This window comes from Pituophis catenifer, unplaced genomic scaffold (assembly GCF_029215685.1).
Source record: "Pituophis catenifer annectens isolate HBS135680 unplaced genomic scaffold, rPitCat1.0.hap2 SCAF_11, whole genome shotgun sequence".
Taxonomy (NCBI): domain Eukaryota; kingdom Metazoa; phylum Chordata; class Lepidosauria; order Squamata; family Colubridae; genus Pituophis; species Pituophis catenifer.
In genome coordinates this window covers 5,435,811-5,453,798 of record NW_027256891.1, presented here as the reverse complement: position 1 = coordinate 5,453,798, position 17,988 = coordinate 5,435,811, and the positions used below count along the sequence as shown (strand labels likewise).

At 39.7% G+C, this 17,988-nt stretch overlaps 1 protein-coding gene across 1 annotated transcript in view; it reads left to right on the top strand.

Moving 5' to 3' along the window:
- Positions 1–17,988, top strand: part of ARHGEF9 (Cdc42 guanine nucleotide exchange factor 9) — a 154,680-nt gene that overhangs the window by 56,047 nt on the left and 80,645 nt on the right. The window contains exon 3 of the mRNA XM_070951729.1: positions 17,483–17,677. Within this exon, the coding sequence (XP_070807830.1) occupies positions 17,483–17,677 (195 nt within the window). The remainder of the gene's footprint in view (positions 1–17,482; positions 17,678–17,988) is intronic.

Here is a 17,988-nt window from a genome sequence, read left to right as displayed (position 1 = left end):
CATTCAGACTGATTATTGATCCCTCGTCCAGTTGATTTCAACTCTAGGGGATGGTGCTCATCTTCATTTCTTAGCCAGCATTGTCCGAAGACACTTCCATGGCCATGTGGCCAGTGTAATTATATGCTGAGGCACACAGAATGCTGTTGCCGTCCCACCAAAGTGGTACCTATTTATCTACTTGCATTTGCATGCTTTCAAACTGCTAGGTGGCAGGAGCTGGAGCAAGGAACTGGAGCTCAACCTGTCATATGGCACTTGGGTCTCAAACCCAGGCTGTCAGCTTTCCAGCTGACAAACTCAGCATCTTTAATCACTGAGTCATCATATCCCATCGCCTCTGACCATCTCCTTTGCTGCTGGTCCCCTCTTCTTCTAGGTGGGCCAAGCAGCTATAAGAAAATTAACAGCCTTCCAGGGAGGACAAAAGATAGCTTCTCTCTATCTTGCCACCCTTCCATTCCAGGACCTTTAAATACATTTCTTGTATATAAGTAAGCTTTCAAGACAATGGGCATGGTCCCGTGGCTCAATAGTTAAGACACTGGGCTTGTCGGCTGGAAAGGCTTGAGGTCTGAGCTCCGTACAATGGGGTGAAATTCCCATCCTTGCTCCAGTCCTGCCAACCTAGCAGCTTGAAAGCATGCAAATGTGAGTTGATAAATAGATATCACTTTGGTGGGAAGGTAACAGCGCTCCGTGATGTCATGCTGTAGAAATGTCTTTGGACACCACTGGTTCAATGGCCTTAAAATGGACATGAGCACCGCCCTGTATAGTTGGCCATGGCTAGTGGAGTAAAATCCGCAGGACTTCTTCAGGACAATAGGACAGTGCAAACAAACAAGAAGAAATTATACAATAACGGTACACGATGCACTGGCTACGAGGTGGATCTGTAAGAGCAGTTAAGAGGACTTATTTAGATAGATGCTTAAGAAAAGCGGAGGATAAACATGGAGAGTTTCATTTCATTTTATTAGATTTCTATACCGCCCTACTCCCGAAGGACTCAGGGCGGTGCACAGCCAAACAATAAAAACACATACAATACAAAATTTAAAAAATAAAATAAAATCAAATTAAATAATTTTGGCCCCGACAAATTTAAAACCCCAAACTTTTAAAACCAATTTAAAATTGAATATATAAAATACTAAAAGATATTTAAAATTTTAAAAATGTTTTATAAAAGAGGGGGAAAATTAGGCCAGGCCGGCCTGGTGAAATAGTAAGGTCTTTAAGGCGCGGCGGAAGGTGCGCAGATCAAACAATGTACACCTGAAGTCAGGTGAAGTTAATCCTCATTGAGCTTCATCCGAGAAGCTTTTACCTTTTCACTGATGGAGGAAAGACTTAGCAATGCTGAAGATGCCTTGGAAGGAAATGAAAGAGCAGAGAGGAGAATTTACAGGCAGGAAGAATAAGAATAAAGAACCAACTGTCCTTTTCTAAGTCCAAGATGGCCATGACCAAAACAAGGGAAAATGAAAAGGTGATTTACTTCTTAAAGTCACACTAGCAAGAATAACATCTAACAGAGTAAAAGCCATCAGATTCTAAAATTTCCATAACATAACCTGATTAAAAGTATTCAGACATAAATCTTTGAAATCCTCAAAAGTGGCTGCTTCTAAGTGAACCACTTAATTAGTTTCTGGGTTTCCTGTGGTTTTTGTGTATATCCAAAACTTGTAAGCCTTCCTCAGTGGGATGGGCTAAGGAGAGCATGTGTATTAAAAAAATAATTTTCTGTACCTTTAATTAAGCTATTCAGTTATCAGCCTATCCGAGATGGCTTCTGAATTTGTTTCTATTTAGAAAAAAATGTACATTTTGTAAAAGTATAAATCAGAATTAATTCATGGTTTCCATAAATTGCAGGATTCACACAAAATCAAAATCATTGTTTTAATAACATCTACAATATATATAGATGTACAGATCCAATAAAAATGTAGTTGATTCTTCTGTGTACTTAATATTCTATCAGTAACTTTTTTTAAGAACAAGAATTGACTATATTTAGTATGCCATTTCACAGCCATTAAATCATCAAGGAACTTCCACTGTTGAGCAATTATTAATTAGCCGCTAGAAGTAAAAATATAAAAAGTTCCTTATTATGTAATTTAGCAATTACTCCCTTGAAGATGGGTAGTAGAGGGGTGCATTCTGCTCTTTGATTAGAAAGGAGTTTTACTTTTGTAGCTACCTGCAGAGCAGCACACTTCTTCAAACATCCACCCCGTACAGGTAGTCCTCGACTTATGACCAAAATTGAGCCTGGAATTTCTGTTGTTAAGTGAGACATTTGTTAAGTGAGTGTTACCCCATTTTATGACCTTTCTTGCCACAGCTGTTAAGTGAATCCCTGCAGTTGTTAGTTAGTAACAGAGTTGTTAAGTGAATCTGGCATTCACTTTGCTTGTTTGTAGATGATCACATGACCCCCAGGAGAGTGCAACCATCATAAATGTGAGTCAGTTGTCAAGCGTCTGAATTTGGATCGCATGATCATGGAAATGCTGCAAAGGTTGTAACTTTGGTTACAACCTTTGTAGTACAGTGGTCTAAGGCACCCTGTTATTAAGCTGGTTATTAAGACCAGATGCCTGCAATTACTGCAAGTTCGAATCTCGCCAGGCTCAAGGTTGACTCAGCCTTCCATCCTTTCTAAGGTAGGTAAATTGAGGACCCAGATTGTGGGGGCAATAAGCTGACTTTGTATAAATATACAAAAGGATGAAGGCTATTGCTTAGCGCATTGTAAGCCGCCCTGAGTCTCCGGAGAAGGGCGGCATATAAAACAAATTTAAAAAAAACAAACAAACTGAAAAACGGTCATAAGTCACTTTTTTCAGTGCTGTTGTAACTTTGAATGTCACTAAATGACCTCTTGTAAGTGAGGACTACCTGTATTGACAACTCCTCCAACTTTTTGTTGAGTAGTTGTGAGAGGTATACACTATTCTTATTGGAATTAAGTGCCAGCAGTATACTATCTTCCGCCTTTGTTCTGATGTAGACTGATAAAAAAATTCTCCTGATTTCCATAGTTTGCCATTTCATATCTTTCGTTTGGTTTTCAGGGCCTGTATCCTAACCTTTTTTAGACCTACAGGAACACATGGACACATTTAAGTGTTCCTGAAGTGTACAGGAAGCCCTCAACTTACGTTCATAATTAAACTCATAATTTCCTTTGCTAAGCAAGAGAGTTGTTTAGTGTTGTTCTGACCCATTTTGCAACATTCCTTGCCACAGTTGTTAAGTGAATCAATGCAGTTGATAAGTTAGTAACTCGGTTGTTAAGTGAATCTGGCTTCCCTATTGATGTTGTTTGTCAAAAGGTCTCAAAAGGTGATCACACTGGGCACTACAACCATCATAAATATGAGTCAGTTGCCAAGCATTCGAATTTTGATCTGGTGACCACAGGGATACTGGAACGATTGCAAGTGTGAAAAATGGTCATAAGTCACTTTTTTCAGCGCCGTCGCAACTTTGAACGGTCACTAAATGAATGGTAGTGAATCAAGGACTACCTGTACTGTCAAAATTCCTTCAGGACCTAGGTCTCTCTATGCCATTTATCTTTGAATGGTTCACATAGGGCAAAAAATGTATTTTTATTAAATCACAATTCTACTTCAGGTTAACGTAGGCAATAATCTTATCAAAAGATCATAAAATTAGTTCCATCTCTATCCAAATTAGTTCCGCCTTTATCCAAGTCAAGAACATTTACACCTCATGGCTTATGAATCACTTAGCAGGTCTCTCTTGAAGTACTGTCAAAAGCTGAAGTACTTTCTCCTGAGTTTGCATTTTATACTCCTACAAATCTAATATTTAATTAATCATTCATCTCTTAGGTTGGAGGGCTGTTTACGAGCAGGTAACCTGAGATCACATCATCTCCTCTCTGAGTTGTAAAATATTGTGTGTCAAACATCTTGAGCAACATAGGTTGTCCTGAGATAAATTTACATAGGTAAAATTAACATTCTCGCTTCCTGCACAGCGCTGACCACTTTTCTTCTTATATTCCAGAGAGCCATGTATATAAAAAGAACCAATTTTTGACCCAGAATTTTCTTCATTTAGATGATCTCTCCCATCTCTGAATTTTTAAATTTATGATCAGTTAATTAAATAGGAGAAAGCAAGGATTAAGGACTCAACTACAATGGACTGTACCACTGGAAGAGCCGAAAGACCAAGTTAGAGACGGATTATCCTGAGAAGATCTATGTGAGTGCTAAGAGTTGACACATAATCATTTGATGATTGCAATCAAATCATTTTAGCAAAAAGACAAACAAGCACAGTGTTGATATTGATGGACTAACCAGATTCCAGTCCCCACTTAGCCAGGGAAGTTTTTTCTCCAAGCTCAACATACCTCACAAGATTGTTTTTGTGGAGAAAACAGAATGAGGGCATGCTTATCCAAGATTTCTTGAGCAAAACGCACTCACTCACTCACTCACTCAACAAACAAACAAACAAACAAACAAACAATCCTGGAATCATAACCCTTCTTCTGTTATCTAAAGAGTCTCCCCAAATTGCAAAAGAACTCTTTTATATACTGCATCCAATTTTGGTCACCACAGTATAAAAAAGATGTTGAGATCCTGGAAAGAGTGCAGAGAAGAGCAACAAAGATGATTAGGGAGCTAAAGGCTAAAACGTACGAAGAACAGTTGCAGGAATTGGATATGTCTAATCTAGTAAAAAGAAGGACTAGGGGCAACATGACAGGAGTGGTCCAATATGTGAGGGACCACCACAAAGAAGAGGGGGTCAACCTATTTTCCAAAGCACCTGAAAGTAGGACAAGAAGCAATGGATGGTGACTAACTAAGGAGAGAACCTAGAACTAAGGAGAAATTTTCTGACAGTGAGAACAATTAACCAGTGGAATGGCTTGCCTTCAGAAGTTGTGGGTGTTCCATCATTGGAGGTTTTCAAGAAGAGACTGGATGACCATTTGTTCAGAATCATATAGGGTCTCCTACTTTAGCAAGGAGTTGGACTAGATGACCTCCAATGTCCCTTCTAACTCTCTTATTCTGCTATTCTTGATGGCACTTCCACAGAACAAATCACTTCTGGAAGGTTGATATGCCAGATGCAAAAGTGAGAGTTACAAGATTGATGCAAACTTGAGTTTCCTTCTATTTTTTCTTTCCTAGCAGAGATATTTATTGCCACTTGTAGTGAAGCTCTGGAAAGGGAAAACAATCTCTTGATTGCTAGATGATGTGGAGATGGAGGGATTGGGGGAGAAGGAATGCATTAGCTGTGATTTGGATTTGGAATAAATTTGGAAGAACCAAAGCATTCTTGTGGATATGACCAGCTGTGTCTGGAAGTGGCCCTCCCCTCCATTACTCTCCGTCCTCTAATTTCAGAAAATGTGGGTGTAGGTGTTTGATCCACAAAGAATTAATTTATTCTGGAGGGGGTAACGTAAAGGTTAGGGATTTTATGCAGTATTTTGAACCTTCTTTCCTTTCAATGGGACGGGTGCACAGCCATTAAGGCTCAGGTGAAATTCAAGTTTTGAAGCTACCCAATTGAGGACTGGGGTATAATTTTTGGCATGGGATTGCCAGAAGGATTCTGTGAGGTTAAATTAATCCAAGGAAAATGGGCATAAAACCTCCTTGAGACACATTCTGCTTGCAGTCAATGTTTCTTAACCTTAGCAATTTTAAGATGCATGAAGTCCAGAATTCCCCAGCCTGAAATTTAAGATCCATTGACTTCCTCTCCCAGAATTCCCCAACTAATGTGTGGGTCCCAGAAATCCCCAGCTAGTAATTTGAGATCCATGGATTTCCTCTGTCAGAATTCTCCAGCCATAGTTTTAAGATGCATGGACTCCAACTCCCAGAATTCCCCAGCTATGTTTTAAGATGGGTGGACTTATATGTGCCAGCTGGGGTATTCTGGAGGTTGACCCACCCATCTTAAAGTTGCCAAGTTTAAGAAGCACAACTTGAATGTACAGGTAGTCCTTGATTTACGATCACAATTGAGCCCCAAATTTCTGTTACTAAGTGAGACATTTGTTAAGTGAGTTTTGCCCCATTTTACAACCATTCATGGCCCAGTTGTTAAAGTGAATAATTGCGGTTATTAATTTAGTAACTTTGCTTGTCAGAAGGTCTCAAAAGGTGATCACATGACCCCAGGACATTGTGACTGTCATAAAGATGAGTCAGTTGCCAAATGTCTGAATTATGATCACGTGACCATGGGGATGCTGCAACGGGCGTTAAGTGTGAAAAACAGTCATAAGTCACTTCTTCCAGTGCCGTTGAAAATGAACTGTTGTAAATTGAGGACTACTTGCATTTGAATGGGAGATACAGAGAGTTATTCATTGGCTGTGAATTTCACTTGACATGGGGCCAGATTTAGGAATCTAAATTGCTTTCTGTCAGGTTCACCTTAGCATTTTCTTCACAGAATCCTTTTAGTTTAATTGGCTTAGGATCAATGCTTTTTCTTAGAGATTTTCTGTGTGTGACTCACTAATATCCTCATCTAAATTGTGTAGGGGATGCTTTCTGTAATGGTAATGGTGCGGGAATGACCTTGGGCGATGGGATGAACAAAGGCTAACAGAATAATGCCATAGAGTTGGAAGGGTCCTTGGAGATCTTCTACTAGTCCAACCCCCTCCTCAGGCAGAAAACCCTATACCATTTCAGACAAATGGTTGTCTAGTCTCTTCTTAAAAACTTCCCATGATGGAGCATCCACAATTTCTGGAGGGAAGTTGTTCCACTGATTAATTGTTCTCACTGTCAAGAAATTTCTCTTAATGCTATTTTGGTTTTCTCCTTGCTTACTTTCCATCTATTGCTTCTTGTCTTGCCTTCAGGTGTTTTGGAGAATAGGTTGACCTCCTCCTCTCTGTGACAGTCCTTCAAATATTGGAAGACTGCTATCATGTCACTCCAGTCCTTCTGTTCCTTAGACTAGACTAGACATACCCAGTTCCCACAACCGTTCATCATATATTTTAGCCTCCAGTCCCCTGATCATCTTTGTTGCTCTTCTCTGCACTCTTTCTCAACCTCTTTTTTTATGTTGTGGCAACCAAAACTGGATGCAGCATTCCAGGAGTGGTCTTACCAAGGCATTATAAAGTGGTATCAACACTTCATGCGATCTTGATTCTCTGTTAATGCAGTCTAACACTGTGCTGGCTTTAAGGGAGGCCATTGCCCACAGCTGTATAATGGGTGTGAAAATAATCTCATAAGGGACCCTCTTTAATTTCTTGGACTGTAAAGGTTAATGACAGGAAATTTGTACAGGTAGTCCTTGACTTACAACCATTTGTAACCATTTGACCATTCAAAGTTACAACAGCACTGAAAAAAGTGACTTAAGACCATTTTTCACCCTTATTGACTGTTGCACATCCCTATGGTCACTATAATCCCTATAATCAAAATTCAGATGCTTGACAACTTGTTCATATTTATGATGGTGTCCCGGGATCATGCGATCCCCTTTGCGACCTTCTGATGAGCAAAGTCAATGGGGAAGCCAGATTCACTTAACAACCATGTTGCTAACTTAACAACTGCAGTGATTCACAACAATGGCAAGGAAGATCATAAAATGGGGCAAAACTCACCTAACTGTCTCGCTTAGGAACAGAAATTTGGGGCTCAATTGTGGTCATAAATTGAGGACTACCTGTACTTTTAGACTTGCGAGATTGTGTTCATGTAGCCTTACGATAAAATAGAATTAGCTCATGCAATCTGATTTACCTGGGAAAGCTGATACTCCCTCTGTCAGGTGATGGCTCGGACATTCGTGTCTTAACTGAATTGATTTGCAGAAAAAAAAAGTTTGCTATCCATGACATTTTGCTTTGCTTTGGTGGAATCCTATCAAAATGATAACAGGCCTTGCAAGAGGTGACCCTTTCTCCCCGAACGTTTCAAAAGATGGCTGCATTCAGAGATAAGGCTAAGCCAAGAATTATCTATCTTTCCTAAGCCCACGCCTTCCAAACTCAAATGCGCTCAGCAAACCTGATTGGATTTGGATGGTTTCTCTCTTTCATAAGAGTGTTGATTTTTTTGCAAGATTGTGGTGTTCTTGAGTAGGCCATATTTCAGGATGACGTGCTTATATTTCATGAGATCTCAGGATTTCTAATTAAAAAATTTTTTTTTAATGTATTTAAAATCATAGGGCTAGGAGGCACCTTGGAGGTCTTCTAGTCACTCCCTGTTCAAGGCAGGAGACCTTCCCATCCCGGACAAATGGTTGTCCAGTCCAATCTTTTATGATTTTATTTGAATTAATTTGGGGAGACATATGAACCATTCCAAGTGCAGCATTTGTAGACCCTCGTTATTAGCCATGGTTGAACACTGTAAGCAAACTTAGATTTGGAAGCTCCCTCTTTCTTTCTCCCGTTCTTCCACTGGTTTTGCAAGGAAGGAACATTCATTACAATTGTTAAACATACTTTACTTTGCCATATCTGGCTCAGGTATGGTTTATTTATTTATATTCATTTGTTAAAATTTTATGCCACCTGCCTCCCCTACAAGGTGATTCTGGGCAGCTTACGAATCATAGTTCAACTTAACTAGACAACTTCACTATTTTGTCAAAACAAAACTGCTTTAAAAAACCCCAGAGAAATACAGATTAAAAACTATTGCCCATTTTTTTATGCCCCAGACCAGCAATTCTTAACTGGGGATAATTACCCAAGGGAATAATTTGGACATCTCCTGGGAGTAATGGAGCAATTTGTAATAGCTTGTTTGTAAGTTGAAGATCCAGGATGGATGCTTGTGTGAAACCACAGAGAATCTAGTGGACTTTTGGGGGGGAGGACTGATTGTTAATAACATTATTCACGACCAGGAAAAGAATTAATTGGGTCAAACATTTTGAGAACCACTGTCCCAGACTGTATTGCACTGGGAAATCAATCTTGTGTTCTCGTACTCACACCTAGACACATTAAATTTAATTAGAGTACCAATAAATATGTCATTTATAGAACCTTTAACATTTATAGGTTCTTAGGAATGACTGATTTATTTAGATCTTGTCTCTTAAAGCTTTAAGGCTTGGTAGCAGAATCAGATGTTCCATAGGCATTCCAAGAAGTGCAGCTCTTAATAAGTTTCAGAAAAAGGCATAAGCACTCCAGAACCTCTTTTGCTTTTGTGGTCTTCTGATCCTGGTGACTGACCCAGATTGGATCCTGCATAATTGTCAACCTTCAAGGATTTGGGGAATGTTGTTATACAGGTAGTCCTTGACTTACGACAGTTCATCTAGTGAGCGTTCAAAGTTACAAAAGCATTAACAAACCTTGTGACCATTTTTCACATTACGAGCTTTGTAGCATCCCCACAATCATGTGATCAAAATTTGGACGCTTGATAGCTGACTCTCATTTATGATGGTTGCAGTGTCGCAGAGTCATGTGATCCCCTTTTGCAACCTTTTGACAAGCAAAATCAATGGGGAAGCCAGATACACTTAACAAACATGTATCTAACTTAACAACTGTCGTGATTCACTTAACAATTGTGGCAAGAAAGGTTGTAAAATGGGGCAAAACTCATTTAACATTTAACAACAGAAATTTTGGACTCAATTGTGGACGTAAGTTGAGGACTACTTGTATTGTTGCAGGATGGAATACCAGAATCTTGAAATCCTGTTCAATTTTCTCTCTGACCTTCTACTAAAGAAAATCAAAGCATGGTTATTTTGAATTTCTTTCTCATACTTCCTTCTATTCCTGGACTGTGTAACCTCTTATTTTAGTCCCTCTACTTAACAACTCCTTCCTTCCTTCCTTCCTTCCTCCCTTAACAGCTCTTATATACCTTCCTCAAGGTTAACTTTAAATTCCTTTATAATAACTCCATCACCACCAGTTAGTTCAGTCCTAAATCATGTCATTTTTTAAGCCAACAGACACATATTGAGATGTGATTCAGTTCAAGGGTCTCTGAATAATGTACCTTCCCAAGGCAGATAAATTTACATGGCTGATAAATTGATTAAGGGCATTAGCAGTGGGAGAAAAGCACTCTGCAGATTGCGTACTATTGCCCTGTGCACAAGGCAGTCTGTTTGGTTTATAGCTTTCTGCCGTTTGTGAAACAAGCCAAATTTGGTGCATCCAGCAAATTCTGATTAAAACAAACAATGGTAAAACGGGCATACAAAACTTGTGGCTTTAGAGAATAATCCTCAGGCTGTTGAGCATTGTAATTCAGCCATAGCTAGTTCCTTCTCTTTAACTTAACCCAGAATATTTACCCCAAATGAAAACAAGTTTAAGAAATCCTGCTCAATATGCATTGTAAATAGAAAAAAGAAAAAAAAAAAACACAGACACAAGTCCTGGGTAATGCCAAGATTCCGCACTTCTTCACACTTGTTCTTAAAATAGGCAAACAAAAAACAAAAATACTTTGGAATTAATAATTACTTATTAAAATAAAGTGTAAAAGAAGAGACCTTGTGAATAAAATCAATTAATCCCCATCTGCATATGGTAAGTATTCCGTCTCTCACAAATAGAGTATCTCTATCTATCTGTCTATCTATCTCTCTCTCTCTCTCTCTCTACACACACACACACACACACACACACACACACACACCCTTCCCACCTTCCAGAAGAATAACAAAGTTAGAAGGGACCTTGGAGGTCTTCGAGTCCAACCCAATTCTCAAGCAGAAGACCCTGTAGCATTCCAGACAAATGGACAGCCTCTTCTTAAAAGCCTCCAGTGATGGGAGTAATCACAATTTCTGAAGGCAAATAGTTACACTGGTTAATTGTTCTCCCTGTTAGGAGATCTTCGTCTGAGGAGCTACCATTGGTTTGGTCATTGGTTAATTAACCTGAATCTAGTTTGGTAAATTATAGCTTTGTCAGTCCTCGCTGCAATGTCTGAATTGGTATATCATGGATGTAGTTGTTGCTTTACCTATAGAAATAGCTGCATTGTGATTTTAAAAAGCTGATTTCTGAGAAAGTGGAGAATGGAAAAAAAGATAATCCTTGTTGCTATGTATGCATGTGAGTTTAGTCATGCTATAATGATACCACATTTGCACCACCCACCTTTAGTATCAGTTCCCACAACCAAATCCTGCACACCAGGGCTGAAAAGCTGGTGGCTAGAGCAGGCGGTGAAGAATAAGCAGCTTGATGCAACTTGCACGAAGAGTTTTAAAACGTATACATCCAGAAAAATATACTGTAAATATTCCGTTAAATATAAGGTTCTTGAATCCTCAGTCTGTTTTTGGGTAGGTAAGAGGTGATTGATGAAAGGGTCTGCACAGGACCCGCTGGCTTTGGATTATGGACTTTTGACCCCAGACTTTGAAATGGTCAGCTTGGCACTGTGGAGGGAATGTTTGTACCCCCCTCTCCGCTTGGTCTTTGATGCAAGAGGACACAAAAATAGACGTTGACGGTTCTGTTCTCTCCCTTTCATTTCTGCTTCATCATGCAAGACATTCAAACTGACACTTAGCTGTATTATCCCAGGAAAAGTGCAAAGCCTTGTAATCAAAAGTTGTTATATAACTGAGTGGCTGAGAGATACAGTAGCAAGGACGTCATTCCAGGGAATTTTTATTTAGGACGAGCTCTTTGTTTTACCTATCTTCCCGCTTGCTTTATTTCAAATCTGGCACAGCCTTCCTGAAACCAGGAAATCCATTCCAACCAAATCCACCAAGGTCCAGATTCCCATAGATGGCAATAACGCTCAAACTTCATCTCTGCCAGGAGCAATTATTCTCCAGAGCATGTACTCTGACCCTTCTGCCATAACCTGCTTACCTCCTCCATTTCAAACCTAGTTAAATCTCTTCATTGATTCTTCTGGCAGATTCTTCTGGGGTAAAGAACGATCCCTTGAGGATCCAAGATCCCCATTTACCATCTCCAAGAAGCAGGCAGGAACCCATGAGGCAGAGAGAGAGAAAGAGGAGGGAGGGAGAGACAGAGAACACTTAAACAAATGAGGGAGTTGATTCTAAACACTAAGATACTTATACAAACATAGTGTGAGCTAATAGACAAGGGATAATATAATTTACAAACCTAGTACAGGTAGTCCTTCATTTAGTGACCGTTCAAAGTTACAATGGCATTGAAAAAAAGTGACTTATGACCATTTTCCAAAGTTAAGACCTTTGCAGCATCTCCATGGTCAAAATTCAGATGCTTGGCAACTGGCTCATATTTATGACGGTTGCAGTGTCCCTGGATCATGTGTTCACCTTTTGCGATCTTCTGACAAAATCAATGGGGAAGCCAGATTGACTTAACAATTGTGCTACTAACTTAAACAACTGCAGCGATTCACTTAACAACTGGCATAAAATGGAGCAAAACTCACTTAATAACGGTCTCACTTTAGCAATGGAGATTTTGGGCTCAATTGTGGTTGTAAGTGGAGGGCTATCTGTATCACTGGGCCTGGTGGCTCAGCAGACTAATAGCATTGTGATTAACACCAGCTGTCTGCAATTACTGTAAGTTCGAATCTCACCAGGCTCAAGGTTGACTCAGCCTTCCATCCTTTCTAAGGTAGATTAAATGAGGACCCAGTTTGTGGGGGCAATAAGTTGACTTTGTATAAATATACAAAAAGTATGAAGGCTATTGCTTAACGCATTGTAAGCCGCCCTGAGTCTCCGGAGAAGGGCGGCATATAAATCAAATTTTTTTTTAAAAAATTATCACTGGTCCTTTCTCCCTTAGTGAGACAGACAGCCACTACAGCCAATCAGTGTTTGGGAGGTGTGCCCTCTGCTGCTCTGCCACAGTGGTGAGTTTTAGAGTAGAGAGGTGTCTTTTTCAGCCCTTCTTTCTAGGGCTGTGCTGAGTTTCAGATTTGAAGGGAGAAAGGTGATTCAGAGCACGTACAAGCGCACGCTTATAGCACCTGTCAAAAACCACTTAAAGCGGTTGTTTCCTGGGCTCACAAAACTGTCTTTTGTAGTTTCCGCATGATCCTTGGAAAAGGTGCATAATTTAAGGTATTCTCAACACGTAGCAAGCGTACGTCTTGTTCATGCAAGTCATATTTGTCTGCTTAAATCTTTTTTTCTCCAGCATTAGGAGGAATGACTTCTCAGTTGATTAGATTTCAGCCCTGCAAAATAATTCTGTGGAATTAGTTTAACCTGTACATAACTGGATTTATTTGTGGCTTAATCAAGCCTCCTGGGATTACTTGGCCAGTTCTATTTGTCGCGGGAGTTCCCATAACACCTTAACCCTTTGTTGGGCCAGTTAAACAAGTTGTGAATGGGCCAGAGAAGATGTTGCATGAAGAACCTTTGTATGATCAAGCACGTTGGTTTTCCTTCCTGTAGATGAGCCATATCAGAAGACCAGCTATTCTGCCATATTTTTGCATTGCATTTGAATTGTTTAGTTACTCCAGAAGTTAAATCAAATTATGTCTTCCGAGATGAATTTGCTTGCTGCATCTCTTCATTAGTTATGCTCCATGGTAGTCTTTCCCAACCTCAGCCACTTTAAGATATATGGACTTCAACTCTCAGAATTCCCCAGCCCGCATGGCTGAGGAATTCTGCAAGTTGAAGTCCACAGGTTTTAAAGTTACCAAATTTGGAGACCCCTAATCTAGTAGATCAATGTGCCCTTCTGAGGATTGAGTCAAGTTGCTTAAACTGAGATATCAAACTTGGAATAAAAGCTACAGATTTTGCCATATTAGGAATTGGTTAGTTTAGAGCACTGTTTCCTAACCTTAGCCATTTTAAGATGTATGGACCTCAACTCCCAGAATTACCCAATTAGCATTCTGGGAGTTGAAGTTCACTTATCTTAAAATAGCCGTCAGATCCGTGCCTTTCTTCGTGGAAGAAGGGGGGAATTTGGATTTGTCACCTTTAGTTTTCTTTCCTATGTATCCTAAGTATCCTATTTCTTGCCTGGTCCTCTTTGTATAAACTTTAACCTGATTTTTAACTGTTGCCTGGTGCCAGAAATGCCTGAAGAATTCTCACCTCTTGGGAAATGAGAGGGGAGGGGGAGATGTGTGGATTGCAAGATGGCCCTGAGAAGTTCTTCTTATCTGCTTCTCAGAGAGGCCGGTAAGATATCATCTTCACACCGGCGGATTGATGGGAATCCACATTGGACGGTGGGGAGGAGTTCCTAATTTCCTTTATTCTGGATTGCATGCCCTGAGTGACCTCAGAGCCTGCTTTGAATGTTGACTTGCTTTCGTTCCTTTTCAATAAAAGGTTCCTTTTGAAATAGAAAGTTTTCAAGAGTTTTTACTTTTTTGGAAGGGGGGAAAGGCTGGTCCTTACAATAGCTAAGGTTTAGATTTATGTTTTCTAGGCCAGCTAATTTCCAGATGTTTGTTCTTCAATAAATGGTTGTATGCTGAGGCCTAGTGGTGCCCATGCTGACCTGAGGATTTGGAAATTGAGGTCTACACATCTAGAAGAAGCCCAGGCTGAGAAACACTGGTTTAAGGGATTCTCTGAATACAACCATGGAGGTTTCTACACTATAGTTTACTTTTTTTAAAATTTTTATTTATTTTTATATGCCGCCCTTCTCCGGAGACTCAGGGCGGCTTACAATGCGTTAAGCAATAGCCTTCATACTTTTGTATATTTTATACAAAGTCAACTTATTGCCCCCACAAACCGGGTCCTCATTTTACCCACCTTAGAAAGGATGGAAGGTTGAGTCGACCTTGAGCCTGGTGAGAATTGAACTTGCAGTAATTGCAGGCAGCTGGATGTTAAATGCTGCCTTAGTAGGAGGCATTAGCCTCCTAGGCCACTCAGGCTCATGTTTACAGTTTGACATGATGCATGATCTCTGCTAGGGCGGTGCAGTGGTTCAGCAGTTAAGACACTGGGTTTGTTGTCTGGAAAGTCAGTAGCCCAGGTTCGAGACCCGAGCACCACACGACAGGGTGACCTCCCATTCTTGCTCCAGCTCCTGCCAACCTAGCAGTTCGAAAGCACACAAGTGCAAGTAGATAAATAGATACCACTTTCGTGGGAAGGTAACAGTGCTCTGTGATGTCATGCTGGCCACATAACCGTGGAAATATCTTCAGACAGTGCTGGCTCAATGGCCTTGAAATGGAGATGAGCAGCATCCCCTAGAGCCAGCAATGATTAGTGGAGTAAAATCCACAGGGATTCCTTTTTTATAATCTCTGCTGATTGTGCCTTGTTCAACAAAATACTCTTCTATAAATTCGCATGTACTAAATTTAGAATGTGTATTCTGCCACATCTCTGTCCCATTTCTGTGTTCATATTTTATTTATTCTATGGTACTGAATTGCTAGATTTTCAGGGTTACAATAAGCCAGGAGGAGCTGTGGAGATTTTTGGAAAAGCAACACATTTTTCGTTTATTTTTGGAATGTCAGGCTGGGAAAGGAGGATTAAAAACTAGTTAATGCATCTCCCAAATTCCCTGAAATTATCACTTTGCATATTACATTTTTAGCCTGAATAATTTTAAGTGTATTGTAAAAAACATTAAAATTATCAGTGTAACTGTGGTAAATATGTGTATTACATGAACGCACTGATCATTTCTGATTTCATCCTTTTCCATGCCTATCCAATTTTTTAAAAAATGATGTTTGGTCTTAAAAGGGCCATCTTGTCATTTTTCCACCTCAGTTCGCAAATCAGTTTCCTCGTGTTCACTGCATCTTTAAATCAATTGTTAGAACAATTGGTGGGTTGTCTCTGCAATCTCCCAATTCTTGACCTTTAAAGCTCTAGTGCAATAATAAAAGGAATGTTGTTTAGCAAAACATAATCAGCAGTTGGAAAAGCAGAGAACATGAAAAAGGAGATGGATGGAGATTTTTTCAAATTAAAGGGACCACCACAATTGCTAAGGTGCATGTTAGAAACAATGCATCAGTAGCTATATATTTAACAATATAAATTAAGCTGTGAAAATGGAACACTGTTAATATTTATTTATTAGTCGCATTTCTATGCCGCCCAACTCCCTAGGGACTCTGGGCGGCTATCCCCCAGAATATCCCTTTCAATGCAGAGTATTGTTTCTTGTGACTTGAACACTGAACGCAAATGAAGGAAAATAATATTGCCTGCATTATTTTCAGTAGTTTAAAGAACAGTCATTCTATGCTATATATTTAGAGCTGAATACAGGAGAGTGTTTTTATGTTTTCTTAGACCCTCCTGGTGTTTCAACTTAAAATTCTTGGATATTTTCGGAACAATCCTTCTGGTTCATTTTTTAAGAATTTTGAAGGAAGTTCCCCCAGCTTTGTCAACAGGAGTTGATAAGACTTGGGGGGGGGGGGGGAATCAAATCTTGGGATTGAAAAAGTCTAAAAGAACTGGAGCTCAATCCAATTCATGTTACAGCTAGTCCTCGATTTACAACAGTTCATTTATTGACTGTTCAAAGTTACAATGGCACCGATAACATGGCTTATGAACATTTTTCACACTTATGACTTTTGCAGCATCCCTATGGACACATGATTTACATTCAGATGCATGATAACTGGCTCATATTTATGACGGTTACAGTGTCCTGGAGTCGTGTGATCATCTGCAATGTTATGACAAGAAAAGTCAATGGGGCAACCAGATTCACTTAACAAGTGTATTACTCATTTAACAACCGTAATGATTCACTTAACAAGTGTGGCAAGAAAAGTCATAAAATGGGGCAAAACTCACTTAATAAATTTCTCAGTTAGTAACATAAATTATGGATTCAGTTATGGTCATAAGTAGAGGACTATCTGTATTTTCCTAGAAATAGTTCCCACAGAACTGAGTAGCTTAATCTTAATACATTAAGAGATAGGTTATATTGAATGTTGTTTCCTTCTTATTTGAATATATGAATTAATTCACTAAAATCACAGTCCTTCTGTGGTTTTACTGGCCAGTTGACTGGCCAGTGTAAACCGTGCAGGCTAGCCCAACAGAGTAGAGAATGTATCCAGTATCTACAAAACTCTGCATTTCTTTAGCTTTGAGATCAAATTAGGGCACATAATTGGCTTCAGTCCCTTAAACTTGCTGGGCATCAAATTCAATAATTGAATTAAATTAAATTCAATAATTAGAATATAAGAGAAAAATGTTGGCATGGCTTGTCATGTGCCATATGTGTAGAATTCAAACTAGTTATTTTATTGTTTTATGCCTATGCCACAGGAATCTCCTGAGTTTACAGCTTTCACCTGGGAAGGACTAGATACGGTTCAAAGTCATTCAGAGGGTGTCCGTCTTTGTCCTCTGGTGTTTACGTAGCAAGTCCAAGCTAATTCCCCGCTTAAGCCCTTGTCTCATCTGGGATGGTTGCTCTCAACATCACTAGAAAACCAACCTAATGGGCTGATATTGTCTTTGGTTACAGCTCTGGGTCAACCAAGAAGATGGAGTTGAAGAAGGCACGAGCGAAGTACAGAATGGACATTTGGATCCAAATGCCACTGACTGCCTCTGTCTCGGGAGAACCCTCCAGAACCGAGACCAGATGAGAGCCAATGTCATTAATGAAATCATGAGCACGGAGCGCCACTATATCAAACATCTGAAGGACATTTGTGAGGTAAGCCAGCCTCTTCCTGAATATTTTGTTTAAGATTCAAGCCTCGGGTGCAGATGGATTAGGGGATCAGGTGGATTAATTTCATCTCTCTGTCTAACCTTGAAGTTCTTTGGACCAACATAAGTCATTCTTTCACAGTCCATTTTTCCAATTTAATTGTGAGAATCAAATGAAGCAACATTTGTGTATTGTAGGCACTGGAATATGAGGATAACTAGTGTTCAGGTGCACTTTTGTTGACGTGATAACTGTTTAATTTGGAGGTAATCTAACCATAGCCCTGCCCCCTTATTCCCTTGATAATGTTTGTC